The sequence below is a fragment of the Aotus nancymaae genome, unplaced genomic scaffold (assembly GCF_030222135.1).
Source record: "Aotus nancymaae isolate 86718 unplaced genomic scaffold, 86718_ANA_hifiasm-v0.15.2.pri h1tg000041l, whole genome shotgun sequence".
NCBI classification, from domain to species: domain Eukaryota; kingdom Metazoa; phylum Chordata; class Mammalia; order Primates; family Aotidae; genus Aotus; species Aotus nancymaae.
The window spans coordinates 4,181,364-4,206,479 of NW_026988455.1; the positions used below are offsets into that span (position 1 = coordinate 4,181,364).

At 37.1% G+C, this 25,116-nt stretch overlaps 1 protein-coding gene across 4 annotated transcripts in view; it reads right to left on the reverse strand.

The window, feature by feature from the left end:
• ICE2 (interactor of little elongation complex ELL subunit 2) overlaps positions 1-20,477 on the reverse strand; it is a 54,308-nt gene extending 33,831 nt beyond the window's left edge. The window contains exons 1-5 of one of the 4 annotated variants that reach the window (XM_012443152.3): positions 20,338-20,477; positions 19,243-19,377; positions 17,434-17,538; positions 9,035-9,296; positions 7,662-7,781 (exon numbers count right to left, since the gene is read on the reverse strand). In XM_012443152.3, coding sequence (XP_012298575.2) covers positions 7,662-7,781; positions 9,035-9,296; positions 17,434-17,538; positions 19,243-19,283 — 528 coding nt within the window. In that variant the 5' untranslated portion in view covers positions 19,284-19,377; positions 20,338-20,477. Of the gene's footprint in view, positions 1-7,661; positions 7,782-9,034; positions 9,297-16,015; positions 16,108-17,433; positions 17,539-19,242; positions 19,378-20,337 lie in introns of those variants that run through there. The other 3 variants (XM_012443156.2, XM_012443153.2, XM_064361364.1) reach the window with 3 other exon arrangements.
• Between the last annotated feature and the right edge of the window lie 4,639 nt (positions 20,478-25,116).

Genomic DNA, 25,116 nt, shown 5'->3' on the forward strand with positions numbered 1-25,116 from the left:
TGGGTTTGGTGAAAAGCAAGGAAAAGGTGCAAGAACAATCAATCGATAGCCTCAAACACAAAGAGGAGAAACTAGAGCAGTGAACTGTAAGAAAAACTATGAAAGGTGAGCGGACTTGGGGGCAAATTCCTCAACCAGTTCTAAGATCAGGTGGGGAGCCAAACATAAGACTTCTACATTTATGCATGGATTTGAACAGATATATGTATACTTATGTTTATAACAGCACTATTCACAACAGCCAAAAGGTGGAAGCAACTACAGTGTTTTCATCAATGGATGAACAGATGAACAAAATGTAATATATATACACAATGGGATACTACTTGGACACATGCTACTTGGACAAATCTTGAGGACATCATTATGGTAAACGAAATAAGCCAGTCACAAAAAGACAGATACCGTATGTTTCTACTTAAAGACAGATACTGTATGTTTTCACTTATAAGGGGGACCTAGAGTAGTGAAATTCATACAGACAGAAACAGAATGTGGTTGCCAGGAACTGGGGGGAAGATGGAACAGGGAGCTACTGTTGAACGGGTACTCAGTTTCAATTTAGGAAGACAAAAAGTTCTGGAGATGGATGGTGGCGACAGTGGCACAACAATGTAAATGTATTTAACGTCATTGAACTATACATTTAAATGGTGAAAATGCTAAATTTTATTACGTATACTTCACCACAATTTTAAAAAGAGAGAAATGGAGGACAGACTGAGGTTTAGCATAGGAAAAATTTAGAAATCCTAAGGAAGAGAAATGAGAACATGAAGGAGAAGCAATCATTGAAAATGGCTGAGAATGTTCCAGAACTGATAAAGGCTACAGACACAATAAACACAGTCAGCCAGCAGGATTTTATTAAAAAACATATTTTTATGAAACTCTAAAACACCAAAATTAAAGTACAGTTAGTGAGGAAAGACAAAAGCTCTAAAAGAAATGACAATTAGACAACACATTTTTCAACAATAACATGAAAAGGCAGAATTGTATCTTTAAATGTTGTGGAAAAAAGTTAACTGCCAACTTTGAATTGTGTATGAAATAAAATAACTTACTAAAATGAGAACAAGATAGATAAAAGATTTCCAAATAAACAAAAATGAAGATTGTTCACCATCAAGAGACCTTCACCAAAGGCACATCTAGAATACACAGGATTTCAAGAAGAATGAAATAATCTCAGAATGTAGATTTGAGAAGAAGAAACGGTGGGCCAAAATTTGGCAAACCTGTAGATAAACCAAAACAAACATAAAATAACAATGTGGGTATGTTTAAAAAAGAAACAGCGTTATAACAAAAATAGCATACACGTCAAGAGGAATGTAATGAGAGTCAAAATGCCCTATGATTTCTATACTGTTTGGGAGACTAGTTGATATTGAATAGTGAAAGTATTCACTGTAAAAATTCAAAAGTAACCACTAAGAGAACAGAAAGTAAACATGCAAATTCCAAACCAAAAGAGAGGGGGAAAAGAGGAAACACATCAATCCCCTCAAAAGGAGTAAAAAACAAAAATAGCAAAGAAAAAGTAAAACAGAAAGCACAAATCAATATATATGGTCATCATAATGGACATAAACTCTAATTAAAAGAGATTATCAGATTTTATTTTTACAAGATAGAAAAGCAATCTAGCGGAACACTGTTTTAATCCCACCTAGATTTTTGTAGAAATGGACAAGCTGATTGCAAAACTTACACAAGAATGTAAAGAACCCATGATCTCGAGAGTATAAAATTACAGTTATCAAGTCCATATGGTTTTGGCATCAAGACAGACAGATAAATAGAACAAAATAGAGTCAAAAATGGATCCACATGACGGTAGGAAAGTAATTCAGTAATGAAAAAAAGTCTTCTCAATCAAACTCTGTGCTAACACAGAGTTTCTCAACATTGGCGTTACTGATATTTTGAACCACATAATTCTTTGACGCGTGAGGCTGTCCAGTACATTGTAGGATATTTACTAGCACCTCTGGCTCTACCCACTAGATGCCATAAGTACACCGACCAAGCTGTAACAACCAGACATCTCTCTACACATTGCCAAATGTCCATTAGGAGGCAAAGTTACTCTCAGTTGAAAATGACTATGCTAGAACTAGATATTCCTAAGAAAAAAATGAACTTTGATCCTTACCTTACATCTTAGACAAAAATCAACTTGAAATCAACACAGACTTATTTACATGTAAAAGTTAAAACTGTAAGCCCTTGAGATTACAGTTTCTCAATGCAAGCACCCTTGACACTTTCAGTTGGATAACTGCTTGTTGTGGGGGACATCGCATGCATTTAGTATGTTTAGCAGCATCTGTGGCCTCTAAGCAGTAGACACTAGTAGCATTCCACCAGTTGCAACAACCAAAAATGTCTCATTGCCAAAGTCCTAGGGATAGGTGGGCTGGAGGCGGGTCATGAAGGAGTAAAACTGACCCTGTTGAGAATCACTTGGGATAGGCAAATATTTTTGTGCTAGAACACATGAAATCACTAACCACAAAAATTTTTGATAAATTACATCATTAAAATTCTGTTGAGACACACTATTTAAAAAATTTAAAAATACATCACAAACTGGAAGAAAACGATACATAATAGAGTTGTATTCAGACTATATAAATTAACTTTATGGCTTAATAAAAATAAAAGCCAATTTAAAAAATCAACAAAAGACTTCACTGAATTATTCTCAGAAACAATGATCAACCCAGGAACATCCGTAGTGCCCAGATTGTATTCTCGAAGTATCATTTTACACTAGAAGAAACAAGGGGGCTCTAGAAAATGGCTGATTCCTGGGCCAGGGCAGGAAATATACAACATGAGCCTCAAAGACTACCAGACTTACTGAAAAGCCAATATGAAGAGCCTCTTGGCAAGTTAATATTATTTGAGATTTAGAAAGGATAATAATTGTAGCGGACAGAAACACATACGTTTAACTCTATTGTTCAATAACATTTTTAAAAAAGAAAGCACACCAGTATTGGAGAATAAAAACGAACTAACTAATTTTTTTTAAAGTGGTATTTAAAAGGAAAGAATGTAGTATTTATTCTGCCACATGGTAAGCTATATGAACTGGGAAACCAATACTAAATAAGGGAAAGCATATCTTTTAAAAGTTATTCTAACAAATCAATTATACAATCAGAATATTACAACTGTGTAAACCACAGTGAATGAATGCATCTAGGCAGTGAGCAGGGCGTGGTGGGGAAAATGTTGGTCAAAGGACACAAAATTTCATTCAGGTAGGAGAAAAAAGTTAAAGAGATCAACTGTAAAAGACAGTGATGACAGTTAATTACAATGTATCATGTTCTTGAAAACTGCTAAGAGAGTAGATTTGAAGTGTTCTAACAACAAAACAATAGATTTGTGAGGTAACGCATATGGTAATTAGCCCGGTTTGGCCTTTCTACAATGTATACGCATTTCAAAAACATACTGTATACAATATATACAATTTTAACTTGTCAATATAAAAAGATAAAATTAAAAAAAAAGAGAAAAACTGCACCTCACATAGCCCATAAAGTTTTTGTATTTTGAATATAAAAAGAAATCTTGTATATTAGAAAAAATGAACAATCCAGCAGAAAAAAGGCAAGACTCGAACAGTATTTTTGCAGGAAAATATGAGCAAGAAGCATAGGAAAACATGCTCAATCCCTCTTTCCATATATATATATGCACATATTTGTGTGTGTGTGTCTGTGTGTGTATATATATACACAAAAGATGTGGAGTAAGAGAACTCTTAAACACTGCTGGTTAGAATGTAAACTGGTATAACATGGTATAGCCACTTTGGAAAACCATTTGCAAATCTACTCAAGTTGAAGATCTGTATACTCCAGGACCCAGTAATTCCACTCCTAGATACACAAACAGTCCTCAACTTAAGAAGGTTCCACTAAGTGATCTCTCAACTTTATGATGGTGCCAAATGATTGCAGTTTTGTCACATGTATAGCATTCCACAAATTACAAGACACTCAACACTTTATTATAAAATAGGCTTTGTGTTAGATGATTATACCCAGCTGTAGGTGAATGTTAAGTATTGTTAGCCCATTTAGAGTAGGCTAAAACACTCTATGATATTCGTTAGGTTAGGTGTATGCATTTTTAATTCACTACAGGTTTATTAAGATGTAACTCCATTACGAGTCAAGAAGCATCTGTATATCCAACAGAAACGTGTGCCTATGTGTACCTAAAGAAAAGCGTGAGAATTTTCTTAAGAGTGTTGCTTAGAATAGCTTCAAACTGGAAATAACCCAAGTTCTGATCAACAGAATATATTGTAGTTTATTCATATAATGGAAAAATAGAAATGAAAATGACTGAATTACAACTCACACAACATAAAAATCTAAAAATCACAATTCCAAATGAAAGAAGGAAGACCCAAAAGGATTCTCTTCACATAAAATTCAAAATCAGGCAAAAGGGGCCAGGCATGGTGGCTCACACCTATAACCCATCATTTGGGAGGCCAAGACAGGTAGATCACCTGAGGTCAGGAGTTTGACACCAGCCTGGCCAACATGGTGAAACTCCCTCTCTACTAAAAATACAAAAATCAGCTGGTGTGGTGGCGGGCGCCTGTAATCCCAGCTACTTGGGAGGCAGAGGCAGGAGAATACCTTGAACAAAGGCAGTGGAGATTGCAGCAGGGCGAGATCATGCCATTGCACTCTAGCCTGAACCAAGAGGGGAGCTCTGTCTTAAAAAAAAAAAATTCCAACAAAATCAGGCAAAAGAGAAGTAGAACTAACACCCTCCATATACACACAAAAAGCACAGAACTTATCACTACCAGAGCTGGGACAGTGATTATCTATTCAAGGTAAGGAGAATGTTATTTATTATAAAGGAGGACTACACAGGGAGCTTCTGGATTACTGGTATTATTTTATTTCTTGACCTGGATAACAGTTACATAGACGCTTACTATATAATTATCTGTTAAATTGCATCTAGTTTGTTCTATATACTTTTCCATACGTACGTGACATTGCATAACGTAAAATTTTAAAACTAAAAGATCTCAGAAAAATGTCAGAGAATCTTTGGGGTGAATGTAAAATACAACTTAGAGAAAAGGTGCTGCCACATCAAAATGGTAAAAAAAAAAAAAAAAAAGACAATCTTTATCAGTTATCATTAGCTACCAAGTAATGTACTTTGCATAAAACGTACAGTTTTATATTCACTTAAGAAATACTTACATTAAGCACCTAAGCACTTAAGTGTGCCAAACACTATTCTAGTCACTGGAAGACTACATCAGTGAACAAAACAGCAGTTAAAAAAGGTACTGTTTTACGAAAACAGTGTGGAGAAGGACAATAAGCAAAAATTAAACATGGTAAAGGAAAAAGTGAGGGTCATTCTACATTCCATCGAGTAATAAGGGACATCTTCATTGATAGGTGACATCTGAACAGAGAGACCTAAAGGAATCAAGACACTATTCCATGCAGAAATTTGGGGAACTGATTGAGAGAAAAACACAATCAGCAAGTGCCAAAGAACTTAAGGCAGGACTCTGCTTGAAGCACTGAAGAAACATAAAGGCCAGTCAGCAGGTGGGAGGAGAATAACTGAGGGAGCAATTGGTAGAAGGTGAGGATGGGGGATAGGAGGCAGAGGGGAGATCATGGAGGGCACTACGGAACTTTATAAAGACTCTAAGAAAGATGGGCTGTAATCCCAGCACTAAGAGAGGTTGAAGCAGAAGGATTGTTTGAGGTCAGGAGTTTTGAGACTGCTTGGTGGAGTGACATATGCCCATGTCCTTGCTATTCAGGAGGCTGAGGTGGGATCACTTGAACCCAGGAATTCAAGGATGTAGTGAGTAGGACTGTGTCACTGCACTCCAGCGTGGACTATGACTTATGTATTAAAAACATCATTCTGGTCCTTTAAAAGGCACCATTAAAAGAAGAACAGCTGCCAGCTCCTTTTCCACATAGAAAAATTTGACATTCCATTTAAACATATTATATTTAGGTTCACAGAAAATAAAAATCAAATTATTTTATTTAGAAGAATCATTCTTTTGGTTCATATTAACAAAATTCTTCCTTACAGTGTTTATTTTTCTTCCTTTCTTGAGACAGGGTCACACTCTGTCATCCAAACTGGAGTACAGGGAGTGACACAATCAAGGCTCACTGCAGCCTCCACCTCCTGGCTTAACTGAACCTCCCACCTAAGCCTCCCAAGTAGGTGGGACTAAGCCTACAGGCACATGCCACCATGCAAGGTAATTTTTAAATTTTCTGTATAGATAGGATCTCATTATGTTGCCCAGACTGGTTTCAAATTGCTGGGCTTAATCCTTCTGCCTTGGCCTCCCAAAGTGCTAGAATAATAGGTGTGAGCCACTGTACCCAGCCTGGTTTTTTAAAAACAGTAAAAGTGTAATAACCCTGCTGTCTGTATTTCAACTATTTATAGTGCTTAGTTTTGTTTTTCAAACTATGGTAAAATTAACCATCTTATCCCTTTTTAAGTGTAGAGTTCACTAATATTAAATATATTAACACTGCTGTTTACAGTGACCAGCTTTAAATGCTTAAATTTAGACTGATATTTATAGATGAACTCTACTACAAATATACTATATGTGTGTGTGTGTGTGTGTATAGTTATTATTTAAGTAGTATACTTCATTTATTTATTTAATTTATTAATTTTCATTTTTCTGGGACAGAGTCTCATTCTGTCCCCCAGGCTGGAGCGCAATGGCGTGATTTTAGCTCACTGCAAACCTCCACATCCCAGGTTCAAGCAATTCTCCTGTCTGAGTCTCCCAAGTAGCTGGGATTACGCATGCCCACCACCACGCCTGGCTAATTTTTATATTTTTAGTAGAGGTGGGGTTCACTATGCTGGCCAGGCTGGTCTCGAACTCCTGACCTCAGGTGATCAACCCGCCTCGGACTCCCAAAGTGCTGGGATTACAGACGTGAAACACCACGTCTGGCCTATTTAAGTAGCACACTTTAAATTTCTTGTAGGCTCAGTGAATGATGGTAGGGAACAAGCTGGCATGATATATGGGTCTTGCTAACAAATTTGCATGAATGAGTGAAGTATCAAAAAATGAACTCAGAGTTGAAATGGATCATTATGCGGCTGGTTTCCACAAAGACAATGAGCACAAGTTCACGTGACTGAGTTTTAAAGAACCATTCAGATTTTTGTTGAAATGGATGATTATGTGGCTGGTTTCCACAAACACAATGAGCACAAGTTCACGTGACTGAGTTTTAAAGAACCATTCAGATTTTTAACAACCAGGAGAACCCTTTAAACACTATCCTCTCACAAGGGAAAACAGTGGGTCAGTTCAAACTATTATGTGAGTAAAATGTAATGATACAATACAGTAGTTGGATCGTTAAAGAATATAAATATACATACAAATATACTACAGTACACAATTTTGAGACGTTAGTTTTTCTACAATTTTAATGCACAATGAAGAAATGACCTGCGGTTTCTAAATTGGTAATACTGACAGTTCCAAATGCTTTTGGCAGAATCATCACACATTTCAGAATGCTGCTATTGTCTATCACTTGGCAGGTTACACAAATGTGATTTGTTTTGTTTACCTCTGTGAAGAGATGGGCATCATCAGAAAGCATATTATAATCCTGTGCACATTTCTTTGCAGAATTCTGCAAAAACTTTAGGAACTCAGTAACTTCTTCGCTCACGTGTTTTTTCATATCCTGATTTTTAAAAAAGGAGACATGTCTTGGGATAAAAAGTTTCATTGAAAAACAATCACTTCTCAATCATTGCTATAATAATTTAAACTTAAAGAATAAAGTATCAAATCCAAAGCAGAATTCAAAAATTATTATATAGTAATGATAAACTGCTATTAAAAACACCACAGAAATAGAAAAGCAAATGACTAAGACTACAGTACATGCTTAGGAATTGAGAAGCTTATTTTATAAAATGCTGTCAAAATTTATTTATTTACTTATTTTTAAAATTTACTTTTTGAGATAGAGTCTTGCTCTGTTGCCCAGGCTGAAGTGCAGTGGTGTGATTTCAGCTCACTGCAACTTCCGTGTCCTAAGTAGCTGCAAATATAGGCGCCCACCACCTTGCCTGGCTAAGTTTTGGTATTTTTAGTAGAAACGCGGCTTCGCCCCGTTGGCCAGGTGGGTCCAGATGGAACTCCTGACCTCAGGTGATCCACTCACCTCAGCCTCCTAAAGTGCTGGGATTACAGGCATGACCCACTGCACCCAGCCCCAGATTTTTTTAGACATCCCGATAGAAAAATGAGCAAATATAGCTGAGTTACAAAAGAAGAAATAAAAATGGCTTATACACACACGGGAAATACTTATTTTCATTAGTAATCCTAAATTAAATTAATGTAAAGCAAGAGATCATTTCCCCCATATTAAATTAAAGGCAAAAACGGTAATGTCCAATATTAGTGAAGATAGTTTTTTCTTTTATTCTATTTGATTTCGATTTTCTTTTACCTTACCTACATAGGATTAGAGAAGATAGTTTTTCAAAATCTGTCATACAATAGAGGTACAAACAAACTGGTTTAAACATTTGGCAGAACAATTTATGTATGTGTAACTGCAAATCAAAGCTTTGAAAACATGTATAGGTTTTGATCTGGCAGTTTTATTTTTAAGAATTTATCTTATGGAAACTATCATTGATATGAACTAAGATTCTGCTACAAAGACATTCGGCACAGCATCATTTATAAAATTGACAATCTGGAAACTTCTTAATTGAGACATGCTCAGAAGTAGAGCAAAATGCTTGAACTATAATAGAACAGAACCAACAAAAAAATTCAAGCACCATTTCTCTGTCAATCTCCTTCAATTTTCCATTTTAAAAAAGATGACTGAACCTAAAAACATAAATGTAAATTTAAGATAAAAATATTTTCTAGTTTTTAATATTTTTTCCTGAAACTGAAGAATAGAATACATACCAAGTACTGTAAGTAGTCATTTTTATTTATTCCAACAGCTTTGGAATTTGCAGGAATCTTTGCGTATTTAACCAACAAGTCCACATAACTCCTCTGCTCTCTCTGTGAGAAACGAGAGAAACGAGGATAAGGAACTCTTGGTTTTGGAAGAAGAACCATTCCAATTGTGGTTTTAACTTTTTCCTTTGCTTGAGCTGCTGAACTAACTGCCGGCTCATTTTCTACAGAACTTGCTGAGGCATTCAAATTTTCTCCTATACGTCTGGAAAACAAAATATAATTTACAAATATGTGCTTTTCACTATCATGGAACTTCATGATTCTCAATCACCAGGGAGAATACAGCGTAATTAACACAGTAAACTCTGGATTATTATCTAACTCTGCCACCTGCATTTTGATGTTTAGCCATTTAAAGTAGATTAAGTATTCTGTGGGATAGGATCACAATGCAAACTTACCTTCAATTACCTGATGGAGAGGAAGAGGCATACTTATTCAACTTAGAAGTTTTTTTCCCAGTAATAAAGATGGGAAAATCATTCTTGCCAATTACATATGCAGGTACTTTGTGTTTATATTTTATTACAATTTGAGTTTTTTAAAAAATATTAATCACTAAGATTTATCAGTTACTATGGTGAATAAAAGCTACTAAGCCCAGAATATAATGGAATCACAAATTTGAGGTTAACAAATTTCACTGAGATTCTAAATGTTCTGGTTTCCTCTGCTTATCTAAAAAATTAAGAAAATTCCAACATTATGCACATATTTTATGAAAGCAGTATTGGTTTTAGAAAAGTTGCACAATCTTCTATCACTCTTGTACAATTCTCTATCACTCTGGTACATGGCTGAATTCACAGAAATGACTTTATGCTTTTCATGGACACTAAAGAAAAATTCTGGTATATTTATAATAAAATGTACCAGAAGAGAAAGTAGTAAGTAGCTAAAGAACTTGTTATCATATTTGTTTATGAAATGTGTGAAGGCTGTAAGAATCACAATGGAGTCACCAATATTTAAAAACCCCTGATATCATGGAATACTATGCAACCATAAAAAGGAACAACATCATGTTCTTTGCAGGGACATGAATGGAGCTGGAAGCCATTATCTTCAGGAAACTAACACAGGAACAGAAAAATCAAACACCACATGTTCTCACTTACAAGTGGGAGCTGAACAATGAGAACACATGGACACAGGGAGGGGAACAATACACACTGGGGCTTGCTGGGGGCTTGGGTTGGGGTGGGAGAGCATGAGGAAAAATAGCTAATGCTTGCAGGGCTTAATTCCTAGGTAATGGGTTGACAGGTACAGCAAACCACCATGGCACACGTTTACATCCGTAACAAACCTGCACATCCTGCATATGTACCTTGGAATTTAGAAGTCCATGAAGACAGAGTTTGAATTTCTGATAACAAAATACTTCTGCAAGGTTATCTGCTCAGGAATTGCCTGTCCAATCTCGGATTGGTGTCACCTTTGTTACTGATCTTTCAAAGATCAAGTATAATTATGTCAAAACAAACACACAATCTTCCTAATTTTTTCCTTAAAAAAATCTTTGTCCTTCTTTACCTCCCTAAATACGCACATAGTTTTCTACAGCATAGAGATTCCCATTGCAATGCTTTACTCCCAAATAAATTTCTTTTCTTTTAGAGAGTTTCTCTGTTACTTAGATTCACAACTACCTCTGCTTTTAAGAAGTCACCTTATCATCCAAATAAGGTGTATGAACACAACTTCCTTATCTTACTCATAATCCATCTCTATTTTTGCTATTCAGTTATTGTAATCTACATTTTAAATAAGAGACTTTAGAAGTGCATCAAAAACTGTACTTCCTTGGCCTCTACAAATATAATTTCCCCCACAGTAACTGTTCCTCTAACTTGGCTCTAAATTACACAATAATCTACAGAGGAAGGGAAACTAATGAGAAAGATGAACAACTGCCGATTCATTCTTCATTCCTCCATTTGTTAATATTTATCAAATAACTACCACGTGCCAGCCTATGCCAGGTACTGAAAATATAACACTAAGTAGGGTATCATCTCCGATCTCCAGGACATTATAATCAAGTGCATTAGACAACTGAATAAAGAAGAAAGAAAAGTAGGTATGTACATCAACACAACGGGACAAAGAAGAACTTAGGTTTCCAGTGTGAACATACAAATAGGTGACTGAGGAGAATCTTAAGAACACCATGATCAGGGATTAAGGGAGAGAAAGAGAAGGGGGAGAAAATATCCACAGCAGTGGTTCTCAATCATGACAGTTTTAATGTCCCCAGGACATTCAGGAAGCCTGCAGGTGTATCTGGATTATAACAGAAGAGAGGGGGGATTAAAGATATTCAGAAGTGAGGAACAGTAAATGCCTGCAATATGCAGTACTATCCTGCATAGCTTTTAACAGTCTCCTTCAGGCTTTCTCTTAGCAGGCGCAAGTAAGTCTAGTCTGCTATTATTTATCCTAACAGTACATTTTATTCTCTTTTATTTTTCCTATGATTCTTTTACGGTATGCTTTATTTTCCCTTAAGAACTTTAAATGAACTTCAATAAATGAACTGTGTTCATTTTAATGGATGCATCTCATTACCTCATTGTATCTCAGAATACAGTAGTCTCTATGAATTTACATATCAAAAATAAATTATTGGGCCGGGCGCGGTGGCTCAGGCCTGTAATCCCAGCACTTGGGAGGCCGAGGTGGGTGGATCACGAGGTCAAGAGATCGAGACCATCCTGGTCAACATGGTGAAACCCCATCTCTACTAAAAATACAAAAAATTAGCTGGGCACGGTGGTGCGTGCCTGTAATCCCAGCTACTCAGGAGGCTGAGGCAGGAGAATTGCCTGAACCCAGGAGGCAGAGGTTGCGGTGAGCTGAGATCGCGCCATTGCACTCCAGCCTGGGTAATAAGAGAGAAACTCTGTCTCAAAATAAATAAATAAATAAATAAATAAATAATTTCACATTTACATGTATAGGATATTGTTATTTTTCAAAATTATATCTATTAATTTCATTTTAAGCTAGTAAAGGAGGTGTCTTACTTCTTATAAATATCTGTTATAAAATGTGGGAGGATATCAGTCTGATATGGCTGAGAAATACTAATTTAGAACCATGCCTGGACAAAGGGTGAGTTACATTCCATTCAAACCTACCACTAATTTGTTTTACATTAACTTTATAATACTAGAATAAATATGGCAAAAATTCCAAAAGATGACAACAGTATTTTAGAAAATATGTAGGTAGCCAAATAAAGCAAAAATATTTAAGACCACTCTCTTAGAGCTAAACAATGGATAAAAAACTAATCAAGAGAGCTGATAAGGGAATGGGAGAAGAATTCTGGAAATTAAAATTAGGATGCTTAGGTTGGGTCTGAAAATAACACACATAAAAGAAGACATACTTAGCTACTAAAGTTTCTCCAATAACTGAATAAAAATAAGCATATTTTAGGCTAACAAAATGAATATTAACTGCTGATCTTGGGAGAAACGTATTACAGCAAATTGACTTCTCACTAGAAAATGTCTTGAGAGCTATTCAAACCTAACAGTATTGTGTCTGCACTCTTAACAATGCTGCTTCACAGCTGTCTCTCTGAATATGAGAACATGTCTGTCCTTGTGGCACAAACTGGCAAATTTAATTAAGCTGCTGCAGCAACAAGATGCTGACTCAGATATGCCAGAGTAGGAATGTCAAGAAATTCTAGCAGTTTAAATTGGCTACATTCAGCAAAGAATGAAATGGTAGCACATCAAGATCATTTCCCTGTGCAGTGCTGTCAAAATCTTCATCAGGGTGCAAACCAAAATCATCTGACAGGGTTTCTCTATCCACGTATACAGCATTATATTTTATTTCACTTGATGGTTTGAAGTTTTCCCCCTGCATTTTGTCAACTACCTATTCTCTTTTCTTACAGTTTCTATGGAAAAAAAAAAAAAAAAAAGGGCAGAATCTAAAACTTTAAGTTTCCTATACTTTAAATACTGGTTTGGTAGCTTGTTTAAAAGTAGCATTTGGAAATGGTGCTTCTAGTCTCCATTTCAAGTCTACCAGTATTTTCTGAGTTTGATTTATTTTCTTGTATTAAATATGTTAAATCATTCTCTCTCTTTAAATATAATATATATATATATTATATTTAAAGCTATTTTCCCCCTTGTTTGCTTAAAACTGAGTTATGAATATCTGCAACCAGAAACTTTAATTAAAAAAAAAAGGCAATTGTTTACAGTGTTATTTCTACGTGAACGACTCATGGGGCATTTTAATATCCTTTTTTATTTTCTTAGGGGACTTTCCAAATATTCTATAATTTTTTTTTCATGCTTCAAAGAAAAGTAACACAAAATTAACTTTTCATATTATTCATTTGTAAAAACAATATTCAAGCTGTCCTTTTATTTTACAAACATCTATGGAGCACAGAGGGCAAAACAAAAGTTTTTTTTTTTATCTTGAAATTAACAGAACAAAAGGCCTTGGTTTTCAACAAGAAAACAGTTGTAAATTAATAAAGCCTGAAATAATAATTGTAGTAATTATTATGGTTATTAAGAATCATTACAGTAATTAACAATTACTGTAATGATTCTTAGTAAAACAAAGTTAGGAAAAAAGACTAGAAACATTGTATCAATAGCATGTGTACTTTTTCTGTAGTAAAAGGTATATTATAGCAATAAATTATTTTGTACTCTATAGAAATCTAAAGAAAACAAGGATATTCTAAGAAAAAAATATTTTAGGAGTTAGATACGCCCAACTTCCAGCAAAATGCCTTCACAAAGCCAGGTTATAACCCACATCTGGGATATGATGAATAGAAGAGGACTTAAAAACAACCATTAGAATAAACTGGGCACACTGGCATGCACCTATAATCCCATCTATTCAGGTGGCTGAAGTAGGAGGATCACCTAAGCCCAGAAATTTCAGTCTAGCCTGGGCAACATGGCAAGACGTCAACTCTAAAATAAATAAAATAAGAAGCAGTGGCAAGATGAAGATTAAAACTAAAAATTTTTTGTGTGAAAAGAGAAAGGCTGAGACAAGAGTTCAAATATAGTAAGATTTTTTTTTTTTTTAATTTTGAGATAAGGTCTCAAAATTTGAGATGGGGTCTTGCTCTGTTGTCCAGGCAGGAGTGCAGTGGTGTGATCACGGCTCACTGTAGCCTTGACCTCCTAGGTGATGCTCCCAAGTGATCCTCCTACCTCAGTCTCCTGAGCAGCTGGGACCACACATGCATGCCACCACACCGGCTAACTTTTAAATTATGTGTAGAGATGAGGTCTTGCTATGTTGCTTAGGCTGGTCTTTAATTCCTGGGCTCAAGTGATCATCTCACCCCTAGCATCCCAAAGTGTTGGGAATATAAGAATGAGCTACTGTACCCAGATGAGATTATTTTTTTTGTATGTGTGTGAGACAGGGTCTCACTCTGGTGCCCAGGCTGGAATGCAATGGATAGATCCTGGCTCACTGCAGCCTCAACTTCCCTGGATTCAGGTGATCCTCACACCTCAGCCTCCCCAGTAGCTGAGACTGCAGCTGCACAACCACCACACCTGGCTATTTTTTGTATTTTTGTAGACCAGGTGTCACCATGTTGCACAGGTTGGTCTTTAACTCCTGAGCTCAAGCAATCCAGCTGCTGTGGTCTCCTAAGGGGCTGGTATTACCGGTGTGAGTCACTATGTATGGCCTGAGATTTTTTTTTTTTTTTTTTTTTTTTGGCACAGAGTGATTTATTAGGCAGAGAGAGAAACAGAGAGAAAAAGTGAGCTCCCATGCTGTTGTGGGAGGGGATCCCAGAGACGGAAATCCCGATTTTTATTTTTTTAAAGATAAAGATATATATTCTCTAAATCCCAGGAAAACAGAAATGGTAGGCATCTTTTTTGATCCAAATAAATAAAGGCAATTCTTTACTTAATTAATAGTAAGTTTTAAAAAATCAGTTATCCTCAAAAAACCTGTACAAGTTGAATAACAAATAGTTTTAAAAAATATCCACAAATGTACATACATAAGGGAGTCTTTTACTTTAACCTTGTACATCTGACATCAGCACAGACATTCTAACTATGCACTTTGGCAAGAGTAAAGTTGCTTCTGAAATTGCCCCTTTAAAACATTTATTTTAAAAAAAATTTTCTCTTTTTTTTGTAGACAGGATCTCACTCTTGCCCAGGCAGGAGTACAGTGGCACAACCAGAGCTCACTGCAGTCTCAAATTCCTGGGCTCAAGTGATCCTCGTGCCTCAGCCCTCAGCCTCCTGATTAACTGGACTATAGGCAGGTGCCACCACATGCAGCTAACTATTTTTGGGGACATGGGGTCTCAATTTGTTGCCCAGACTGGTCTCAAATTCAGGACTCAAGTGATCTTCCTGCCTTAGCCTTACAACATGCTGGGATTATAGGTGTGAGGCATTGACTCTGGGCTAAAATTGTCTCTGTAATATAACTCCTGCTTGTTTTTATGTAAACTTATGCATTCATTTGATGCCATCAAAAAAGCGCTTTTTCCCTTACTGCTTTTAATGGCAATCTGGCAATATCTATCAAAATAAATATATATACATACCCTTCACTGACAGGAGTTTGTCCTACTCATACAAGTACATGTGAAAAGGATGCTTACTGTTTCTAACAGTAAAGGAATGGAAACAATCTAAATATCAACAGAGGACAATTTAAAAATAACAATAGAACTAACAACCGACAATAGAATATAATACAGCTATGGGCCGGATGTGGTGGCTCACTCCTGTAATGCCAGCAAGTGCAGTAGGATGTGCAGTAAACGAAGTTTTTAGTCCTGTTTTTAAATCCATTCTGCCAATCTATCCTTTGATTGAAGAGTTTAATCAGTTTACATTTAAAGTAATTATTGATTGATAGGAAAAGACTTACTATTACTATTTTGTTAATTGTTTTCGATATGTCTTACAGCTTTTCTGTTCCGCATTTCTTCTCAGTGAGCATATACAAGTCTTTAAAGAAGTCTAAATATAAATGAGAGAAGAAGTAAGAAAGTAACTGGGAGCAAATCTGGAGTCCAGAGATTATATAAAACAGGAAAATTTGAGCATGTTCAAATACTGATGAAGGTGGTCAGGCAGAGTGGCTCCTGCCTGTAACCCCAGCACTTTGGGAGACCAAATTGGAGAAAGACTTGAGGCTAGGAATTCAAGATCACCCTGGGGAACACAGCAAGACTACGTGTCTTAAAAAACAAACAAACAAACACCAAAACCAAAAAGTGATCAAGATGATGGAAAATGGGAGAGAACAAAGATAGAGGACTAAGAGGGGATAACTGACAGAAAAGTAAACTGAGAAGGCAGGAAAAGATGGGGAGATATGCCCTCCACTGTAAAAGGAGAAAGGAAGAAAGGAAATGTTGCACTCCCCTGGGGGAGTTTCCTAATTCCTCCTTTGTACATTGATACATTTTTCTAGTAAACTCAATTACTTGGTTTTCAGATTCATCAACAATACAGTAGAAATAGTCGATCAAAAAGGAAAGACAGCTACTACAGGCAGGTGAGCAGTAAGAAGTACAAATTATCAGTTAACAGTCATTAAATATCAGAGAGAAAAAAATCTTTAGGAATTAGGCAATATCTTTTAAAATATAAAACATACACACTATCTGACTGAACAATTCAATTTCTCTGAGTGTATCTTATAGAAATAACTATAAAAATTCACCAATACATTGTTTATAATTACTCCAAAAACCAGAACACAATGTTTTGCAACACAGGACTAATTGAATGAATTAAAAACACATCCATAATCTATATAGTGAGGTAATATACAACTATTAAGGTTGAACTATATGTTGGGGCATGGAAAGAATATTCAAAATATCACTTAAAATGACAGAAAACTACAAAAACAGTTTTATAGTATAATATTTTTAGTATAATCCCATTTTGTATTATATACGTGTGTGTATGTATATATTATAAGTAGTATACTATTTACTACTATTCTAAATAATTACTAGCATAATATAGGTACTATACTAAACTATTTATTCGTATAAACGTTAGCGTAGTATTATACTATATTATTAGTACGGAAGTATCAAAATTATTGGGATAAATGGTTTAGTATAGTATTAGAAAACACTATAAAACTGTTTTGCAGTTCATGTGTGGAGAAAGGACTGAAGGTCTCAAAAGATAAATACCAAAGTGTTAAAAGTTGTTTTAGTTTTACCATTTCTATAATTTGAATGTTTAATACTAGAGATACATATAAAAATTCAACTATCAGAAAAGCAACAATTAAATATGTAAATAACCAAATAAACATATTACCTGTTGGATAAAACACACAGTTCTTTTAAACTTGGAGCCATGGAATGATCTTTATAATTTTCTCGTGAGAAAAATGTCTTAAGGCCATTTTTGGGGGAAATATCCCTGTGAAACAAAGTAATTTACTTATATTCTACAATTCAAAATCTCATGCTAGACTAAGACGCATAATGGCACAGTTTTAACTTATAATTTCATACCTTCTTACCCCCTGACCCCCAGACAATCTCTTCTTACTATGTTTAATTTCATATACCAGATCTGTGGACTTTATAAGTGTTACTTCCTGAATAGCCTTAAACCCAGGCCCATGATGAAATTCTCCAGCTCCAATAATTAGCCTTGCATTTTCTTTAGTACCTAATTAAATAAATGTCACAGAGCTGGAGAGTTAAAGATAGAAAAGACTGACGTATAATCACAGGTCTGTCAAAGGCTGGCCTCACTTCTGGCTCTAGGACATAACATTAAGATATTTGGTTGCTGAAAACACTTCTCAACTCATTTTTGTTTCATGCACCATTGTCCTGAGCCAAAAGACACTACAAAGACTAAATATCCTACCTATTTTGTTTACTATGGCAAATGGGATAACTGGTTTGCAAAAAGCACCTCAAAGGTGATACGATTATTTGTAACACCATAATTCATTTAGAGACTAACATACAATATTCAAAGCTTTTCATATAGTTAGGCATCCAAAAATGCTGTTTGAATGAAGGAATTAAACATTTTAAAACAGTGAATCTATTAATCCAGGGAGGACAAAGGTCAGTAAAATTCTGTGGAAAAGGATAATTCCAAGGGCTACAATATTGTGCAAAGGTTCTCAACAACATTTGGTCCCACAATGCCAGTGGTGTATAAGAGCATCTGTGCTACATCTGAACGCATACTTTACAGCACTGGCAAGGAATGCAAATGTTCATACCTCATCTAATCCAATCGCAACTTCTGGCTATCCTACTGTCCAGATAGGAAATTCTAGCATATTTGCTCGATACTCTTTTCTATTTTTAACTGTCTTAAAGGCATTTATCCAAAAAACCACAATTAAGGTATTAATGGAATGGTAAAATTAGAATGCCTCATTTGCTATGTACCACTATAGTTCCTTACTACCTTGCTGTGGTATTACATCTGTGACATCTCAATAAATTTTTAAGTTTCTGCATGTCATATAAAAACTAAGTCAAGGGACTCAGGGGCTGTGAACTTCTTGGGGATGGGAGTGTTGTTTGCAATAAACAAATACTTAATAACATCCTGACTTAATATTGAGTCAGGTACTATTTTAATACTCTTTGTAATCATTTGTAACTTTTGATCCTCCTTGGCTGGCTCAGTAAACGTGAGTTAAAATGAACTAATGCAGCACATGTATTAGCTATTATATTATTTAACCGGATATTTGCAAAGTTTTCATACACTTCTAAAATACAGTCTATGCATTTATATTATCATTTGATATACATTTCAACATAACGGCATGTCTATTCTTAAAGAGAGTCTTTTTTATTACTTTTCTGGAAATGGGCAAGGTTCTCGGACACAAGAAAATTCCAGTATCTCTCCTTCACGGGAGACCAACACATACCTAAAAACAATTTGAGTGGTGAACTGCTGTTCCACGACAGGAGTGGAAGTGGAGTCAGCCTAACTCAAGCGTTTAGTACGTGAAGATGAGGACAGGGTAAATTCTGAGACCCTAAACTTGTATCTTCTGTTTCCTCCAAATCTCTCTATGCCGGAAATCTATTTTCTTATGTCAACCATCAGCCCCACTATAACAAAATGGCTACAACTCACCAATTCAGTCCTGGTTCACTTAAGACCATCTTGGAGCTCATCTTCCTAGATTTCTGCTTCACTGTAGTTCACAGTTCACAGCTTCCTGGCTGCGAAGGCTCCAATAGAAACAGAATCCCTCCAGAATTTACTCAACTGAGGAAAAACAAAAGGCCAAGATCAAAAGTAAGTGATTGCCTAGGCCAGGTGCTGTTAGATGAGGACTAATCTCACCCTAAACATCTACCCTCAGACTGTGGCATCTAAAACAGAGTACAGCAGACAGATGAATGTTCCCAAGGTTCTTTGAGGCAGAGCATCAATGACGATGTACGATGAGTCCGTTTCCATTTAATCTACGCCGGGAGTGTTACTCTTAGGTCACTCACTATGGAAATAAGAGCGGAAACAGAATGGTGTTCTCATTGCTCACATACTAGGCCACTTGATGGCACGGAACTGGAAGTCAACTCAGTTCTCCACTCCCTTACTGCCAAAATAAATCTTGCTTTTCTTTTCCTGACCATGCTTGGTTATGGGGCAGATTCTGGCAGGCACTACATGACAAAAGCTACCTCGGTATCAGGAATCTTAGGTTTTTCACAGAGGACCTCACATTTGAGGAGACTGAGGTCGTCAACTTAAGTGACATTTCACTAGATCACTTAAAGACATCATCAGGACTACAAATCAGGCTTGATCTCTTCATGTTCAGTACTAGTTCTGTGACCCCAGGCCGACTGATAAAGTGACATGCGAGAACCTAAACAAATTTAGGAGTCGGTCTCTCAGCACCGGACGGGCCCTACCGGCCCCCACTTAATCTACCTCTCACACTTCGACCCAGTGTGGAGCTGGGGGGGTGGGGTGGGAGGAAGAGTCGATGGAGGCAAAATGAACGGCTGAGGGAAAGGGGACGCAAGGAGAGGGGAAACAAGAGTTGCAGAAAGGTAAGCAAAAGGGCGAGCAAAGCAGGGGTAGGAGCCGCGCAGAGCCAGGAGCAGAGTCCTGGCCCGGTCGCCATGTTCCCTCCTCCCGCCCCCGCATGAGCACCCCAGCTGACCCGGCAGCACCCTCCCAACCGCGTCTCGGCTGCAACGCAGCCTTTCTGCCCACCTCATGGTCCGCGGCAGCTCTTGCCCAGGCCGCAGCCACACACCACACACATTCCACCCAACTCCTCACAGAGTCGCACACGCCGGGAAAAGGCCATATTTAAAGAACGTGGCTGCGCCGCCTCGGCCCTGCGTGATGACGTCACCAGCGGCCTAGTGGGCGGTGCCTTGCGTCTCGACGGCCGCTCCCCTCCTCCCCTCCCAGCCGCGCGCGCTCCTTGTGGTTCTGGAAGCGAAAGGCGAGACAGGGCTACCCGGGTGGAAGTGGTTGGAGGCTGCGTGTTTTCCTAGAAAGTCCTCGACCTTTGGGAGAGGAGGAGATTGACACATTGGAAGGAAGACAAGCGACAAGTGCAATACTGGAAAGACCAGAACATATTTGGTTGTGACCTTAGCCAAGTATCCTGACTTCCCTAATCCAGACTCCGCATCTGTAAAGTGGAGATGAAATTGTTACTACCGCTTCATACAGTTTTTTGGAAAGGATAAATGAAACCAAAGTTGAACCTGTGCTCTGCATAGTACCTGGCACATAGTAGGGCCTCATGAAGTGCTCCTTTACCTCTGTTCCACTCCCTGTCCAGTTTTAGCTGTCGGTTTCTACCAGAGACCATTCTGGTTCAAACACTAGTTTTGTTCTCATGCATTATGGAAAGATTTATTGACCGTAAACAGATTACTTTGTGCTTGGTGCTAGGTACACATAGGACTAAGACTGAATACTGATTTTTCCAGTGCTTTGGATCTCTGGGGATGTAAGACATTTACATTAAACACAATAGCAAGTAATAGAATACAATAATTATTAATTATAATTATTGCAATACAATAAATACAATAGAAAGTTACATAAGAAAGGTGTATAGAAAAGATTGAGGTTAGAGGGAGAGGAATAGCTAGTGTGAGGGGCAAAACGCAGCTTTGAATAGTATTGAGTACTTAACATGTCAGTTACTGCACTGACCACCTGCCACGTGGGCTCATTTGAAGAATGTGGGTATGTGGAATGAAGAGAAACGGCATTCTAGACAGACCAGCACAAGTGTCAACGGACAAAAATTTGACACATCTAAATATTTCAATTGCCTTTATTGCGATTCTAGAATCAGGCAACACTTCATTCCATAAAATGGAATGAGAGTCCCAAAGAGTTGGAACAGAGGAGGCTGGCTTTACCTACAGAAGAAAGGGCTGAAGAAAGCAGAAACAAAGAACAAAAAGCAGATTGATCATTTCAGAATTACTTTCCTGGTAAGGTGGAAACAGAACAATAGAAAGATAACCGATTGGTTAACATCAGGTTACTTCAAGTTACCCTTTGCTGTAAGGACTAAAACAGAGGAAACTTCATTATCTTGCTGACTGAAGATTGAAACTGTCCTGTTATCTCTGTCTCCTGATTTCTTGGAGGGCCAGATACTTCAGTTTCGGTTTGGTGAGCATGGGTGACTCCATTTTGATTTTAGTCTCGTCTATTGGGGTCTAGTGCAGAAGTTCAAAACAATGGCCTCTTGTAATTTTTGTTTAATACAAGGAACTGCATAAACCTATTGCATAAATAGAATGTAGTGTGTACTACTAGGAAAGCATGTTCTACGTTTTATTTTTTGTTTTAAGACAGAGTCTCCCAGACTGGAGTGCAGTGGTGCAATCTCAGCTCACTACAACCTCTGCCTCCTGGATTCAAACGATTCTCTTGCCTGAGTCTCCCTAGTAGCTGGGACTACAAGTGCACACCACCACACTTGGCTAATTTTTATATTTTTTTAGTAGAGATGGGGCTTAACCATATTGGTCAGGGTGGTCTCAAACTCCTGACCTCAAGTGTTCTGCCCACTTTGGCCTCCCTAAGTGCTTGAGATTACAGGCATGAGGCACTGTGCCCAGTAGACATTTTAGAATGATTTAGAATATTGTTAGAAATTATGTTAATGTAAAAAATATGCTATAGGAAACCATAGGTAGTTTCTTTTGCCTAGAATGCAAGGTCTCTGAAGAGTAGTAGAGGAAAAGTGGTTGAAAAAATTGGTTGAAGCCAGAACACAGAAGACCTTATAAACCAGACTAAGGAAGTTTGACTTTATTGTATAAGAAATGGAATGCTGGGAAACAAACAAACAAAAAAGTTTACATAATGACACAATTAGAACTGGCTGACTGTGCTTCAGGAAAGTTCGCCTGGCAACCTATGGAATTCGTTTAAGGGAGGAGGCCAGTTAGGAGACAGTGCCTGTGAATACTTAAATTCAACCAGTACAATGCCTGTTACTGTGCAGATATGCAGACAGCATTTCTTTCTTTCTTTTTTTTTTTTTTTTTTTGAGATGGAGTTTCGCTCTGTCACCCAGGCTGGAGTGCAGTGGCTGGATCTCGACTCACTGCAACATTCGCCTCCTGAGTTCAAGCGATTCTCCTGCCTCAGCCTCCTGAGTAGCTGGGATTACAGGCGCCTGCCACCACGCCCAGTTAATTTTTGTATTTTTAATAGAGACGGGGTTTCACTGTGTTGGCCAGACTGATCTTGAACTCCTGACCTCAGATGATCCGCCCACCTCGGCCTCCCAAAGTGCTGGGATTACAAGCGTGAGCCACTGTGCCCAGCCAGAGTCTCAGTTTCTTCATTTGGATAATGGAGGCAGTCATACCTCACGTACAGAATTGTTGTGAAGACTAGAATATATAAAAACTGCATTGCAAAGACTAAATGTTCAACAAAAACAAGCCATTCAAAAAATAAAAGATGAACGAAACACAGTGGAGGTGGCACTGTACAAAAAATTATAATGCAAAAAATGGTATACATACATATAAAAGATTCCATGGGACCACAAATGAGGAAGAAATTCATTTTGATGGAGACAACTTAGACACCGCTTCACAGAAGTTTAATTTACCATTTGAGTCTTGAAGGATGACAAGTTCACTGGGTGGTGACAGGGCTGTGGATTTTAAGGCGTGAAAAAAAAGCACAGAAGTGTGAACAGCTCCACATGTTCTGGGGAGGAGGAAAAGCTGTTGCATCACTATGCTGGGGGAAATGAAGGTCATTAGACCAGAAATGATGAAGTGGACTAGAGATGGTCCTCATGCCATGCTAGAGATTTTGGACTTTATTCTCTGTATTATGGGGAATCTCTGTGTGTATATGTTTGTGTGTGTTTTAAATCGCTTTGTTGGGTTATAATCTACATAACATAAAATTCATCCATTTTAATTGTACCATTAGGTGACTTTTAGTAAATGTGTGAAGTTTCACAACCATCAACATGATAAAGTTTTGGAACATTTCCATTAACCCCACATCCTGCATGCAGTTTGTGATCAGTCTCTCTTTCCAGCCCCAGGCAACCATTAATCCACTTTCTGTCTCTGAAGATTTGCCTTTTCTGGACATTCCATTTAAATGAAATCATATAATATGTTGCCTTTTGCATCTGGATTCTTAGCATACTGTTTTAAGGATCATTCATGTATTAGTTGTAGCATGTATTAGTATTTATTAGTATATACAAGTTGTAGCATATATTAGTATTTTAGCATGTATTCGTTGTAGCATGTATTAGTATATATGTTAGCATGTATTAGTTGTAGCATGTATTAGCATTTATTCCTGTTGCTGAACATTAGCTCATTTATGGATATGCTCATTTTGTTTATCCATTCAACATTTGATAAACATTTAGATGGTTTCTACTTTTTGGCTCTTCTCAATAATGTTGCTGTGAGTTTTTTATGTGTACAAGTCTTTGTGTGAACTTTGTATTTTTATTTCTCGAGTCGATATCTAGGAGTGGAATTGCTGAGTTGTACGGTAAATTTATGTTTAACTTTTTTTCTCATAGAGGTGGGGTCTTGCTATGTTGCTGAGGCTGGTTTCAAACTCCTGGCCTCAGGTGATCCTCCCCTTGGCCTCCCAAAGTTCTGGGATTACAGGTGTGAGCCACCATGCCTAGCCTATGTTTAACTTTTTAGAAAACTGTCAAATTGTTTTCCACAGCGATTGCACTATTTTATTCTATGGATTTTTAAGCAGAAGAAAGATTAGGTTTTCTATTTCTGGTAAACTGAGGAACAAACCAACCCAGAAGTTAAATGAGAAGCCAGTTTAATTTTGAAAGAGTTCATAATAGTATGTGCTTGAGTTTATAAATGTTTCATTGGACCAGAATTTCAAAAAGAACTCTAAAAACTGCAAACATTGACTAAGCGAAGTTATCATAGTTGTTACTAAGTTACTAGGTATTCATTTATTCTTGGAGACCAAATCAAGACAGAGAAATGTGCAAGACCATCTTTTTTCATTTTTATTTTTATTTGTCAGTGCAAAGTCATTTTTCTACCCCTCAGCTAATGAGCTTCCTTTGCTTGATTTGGGGTGAACTTGGCCTTGGAATAGTTTACAGCTTGGTAACTGCTTCACTCAGGGAATTGCTTCATGCATTTACAATCATCCATAAGGTACTTTCAAAATGAAAATTCAGAAATAGTCCTCTAGCAAAAAGGTTTCAATCTAGTAAGTGATTCAGAAACTTTTGGGGAAAATATTGTTGCTAATAGCAGTTTGTTCAAACCAGGCCTTTCAGCAATAAATGGTATTTCAAGTGGGGAGGGAATCATCATCAATGCCGAAAAGCAGCAAAATACTCTGCCCCAGCATAAGAACAGAATGGCTACAGTGTTCAATCTTTTTCTACTTAGACTATTTTCTAAAATGTATTTAGCTATGTTCTGTATTATGTGGCCCCTGGGCTGAAAAAAAAAAAAAACCAGAAATCACTGT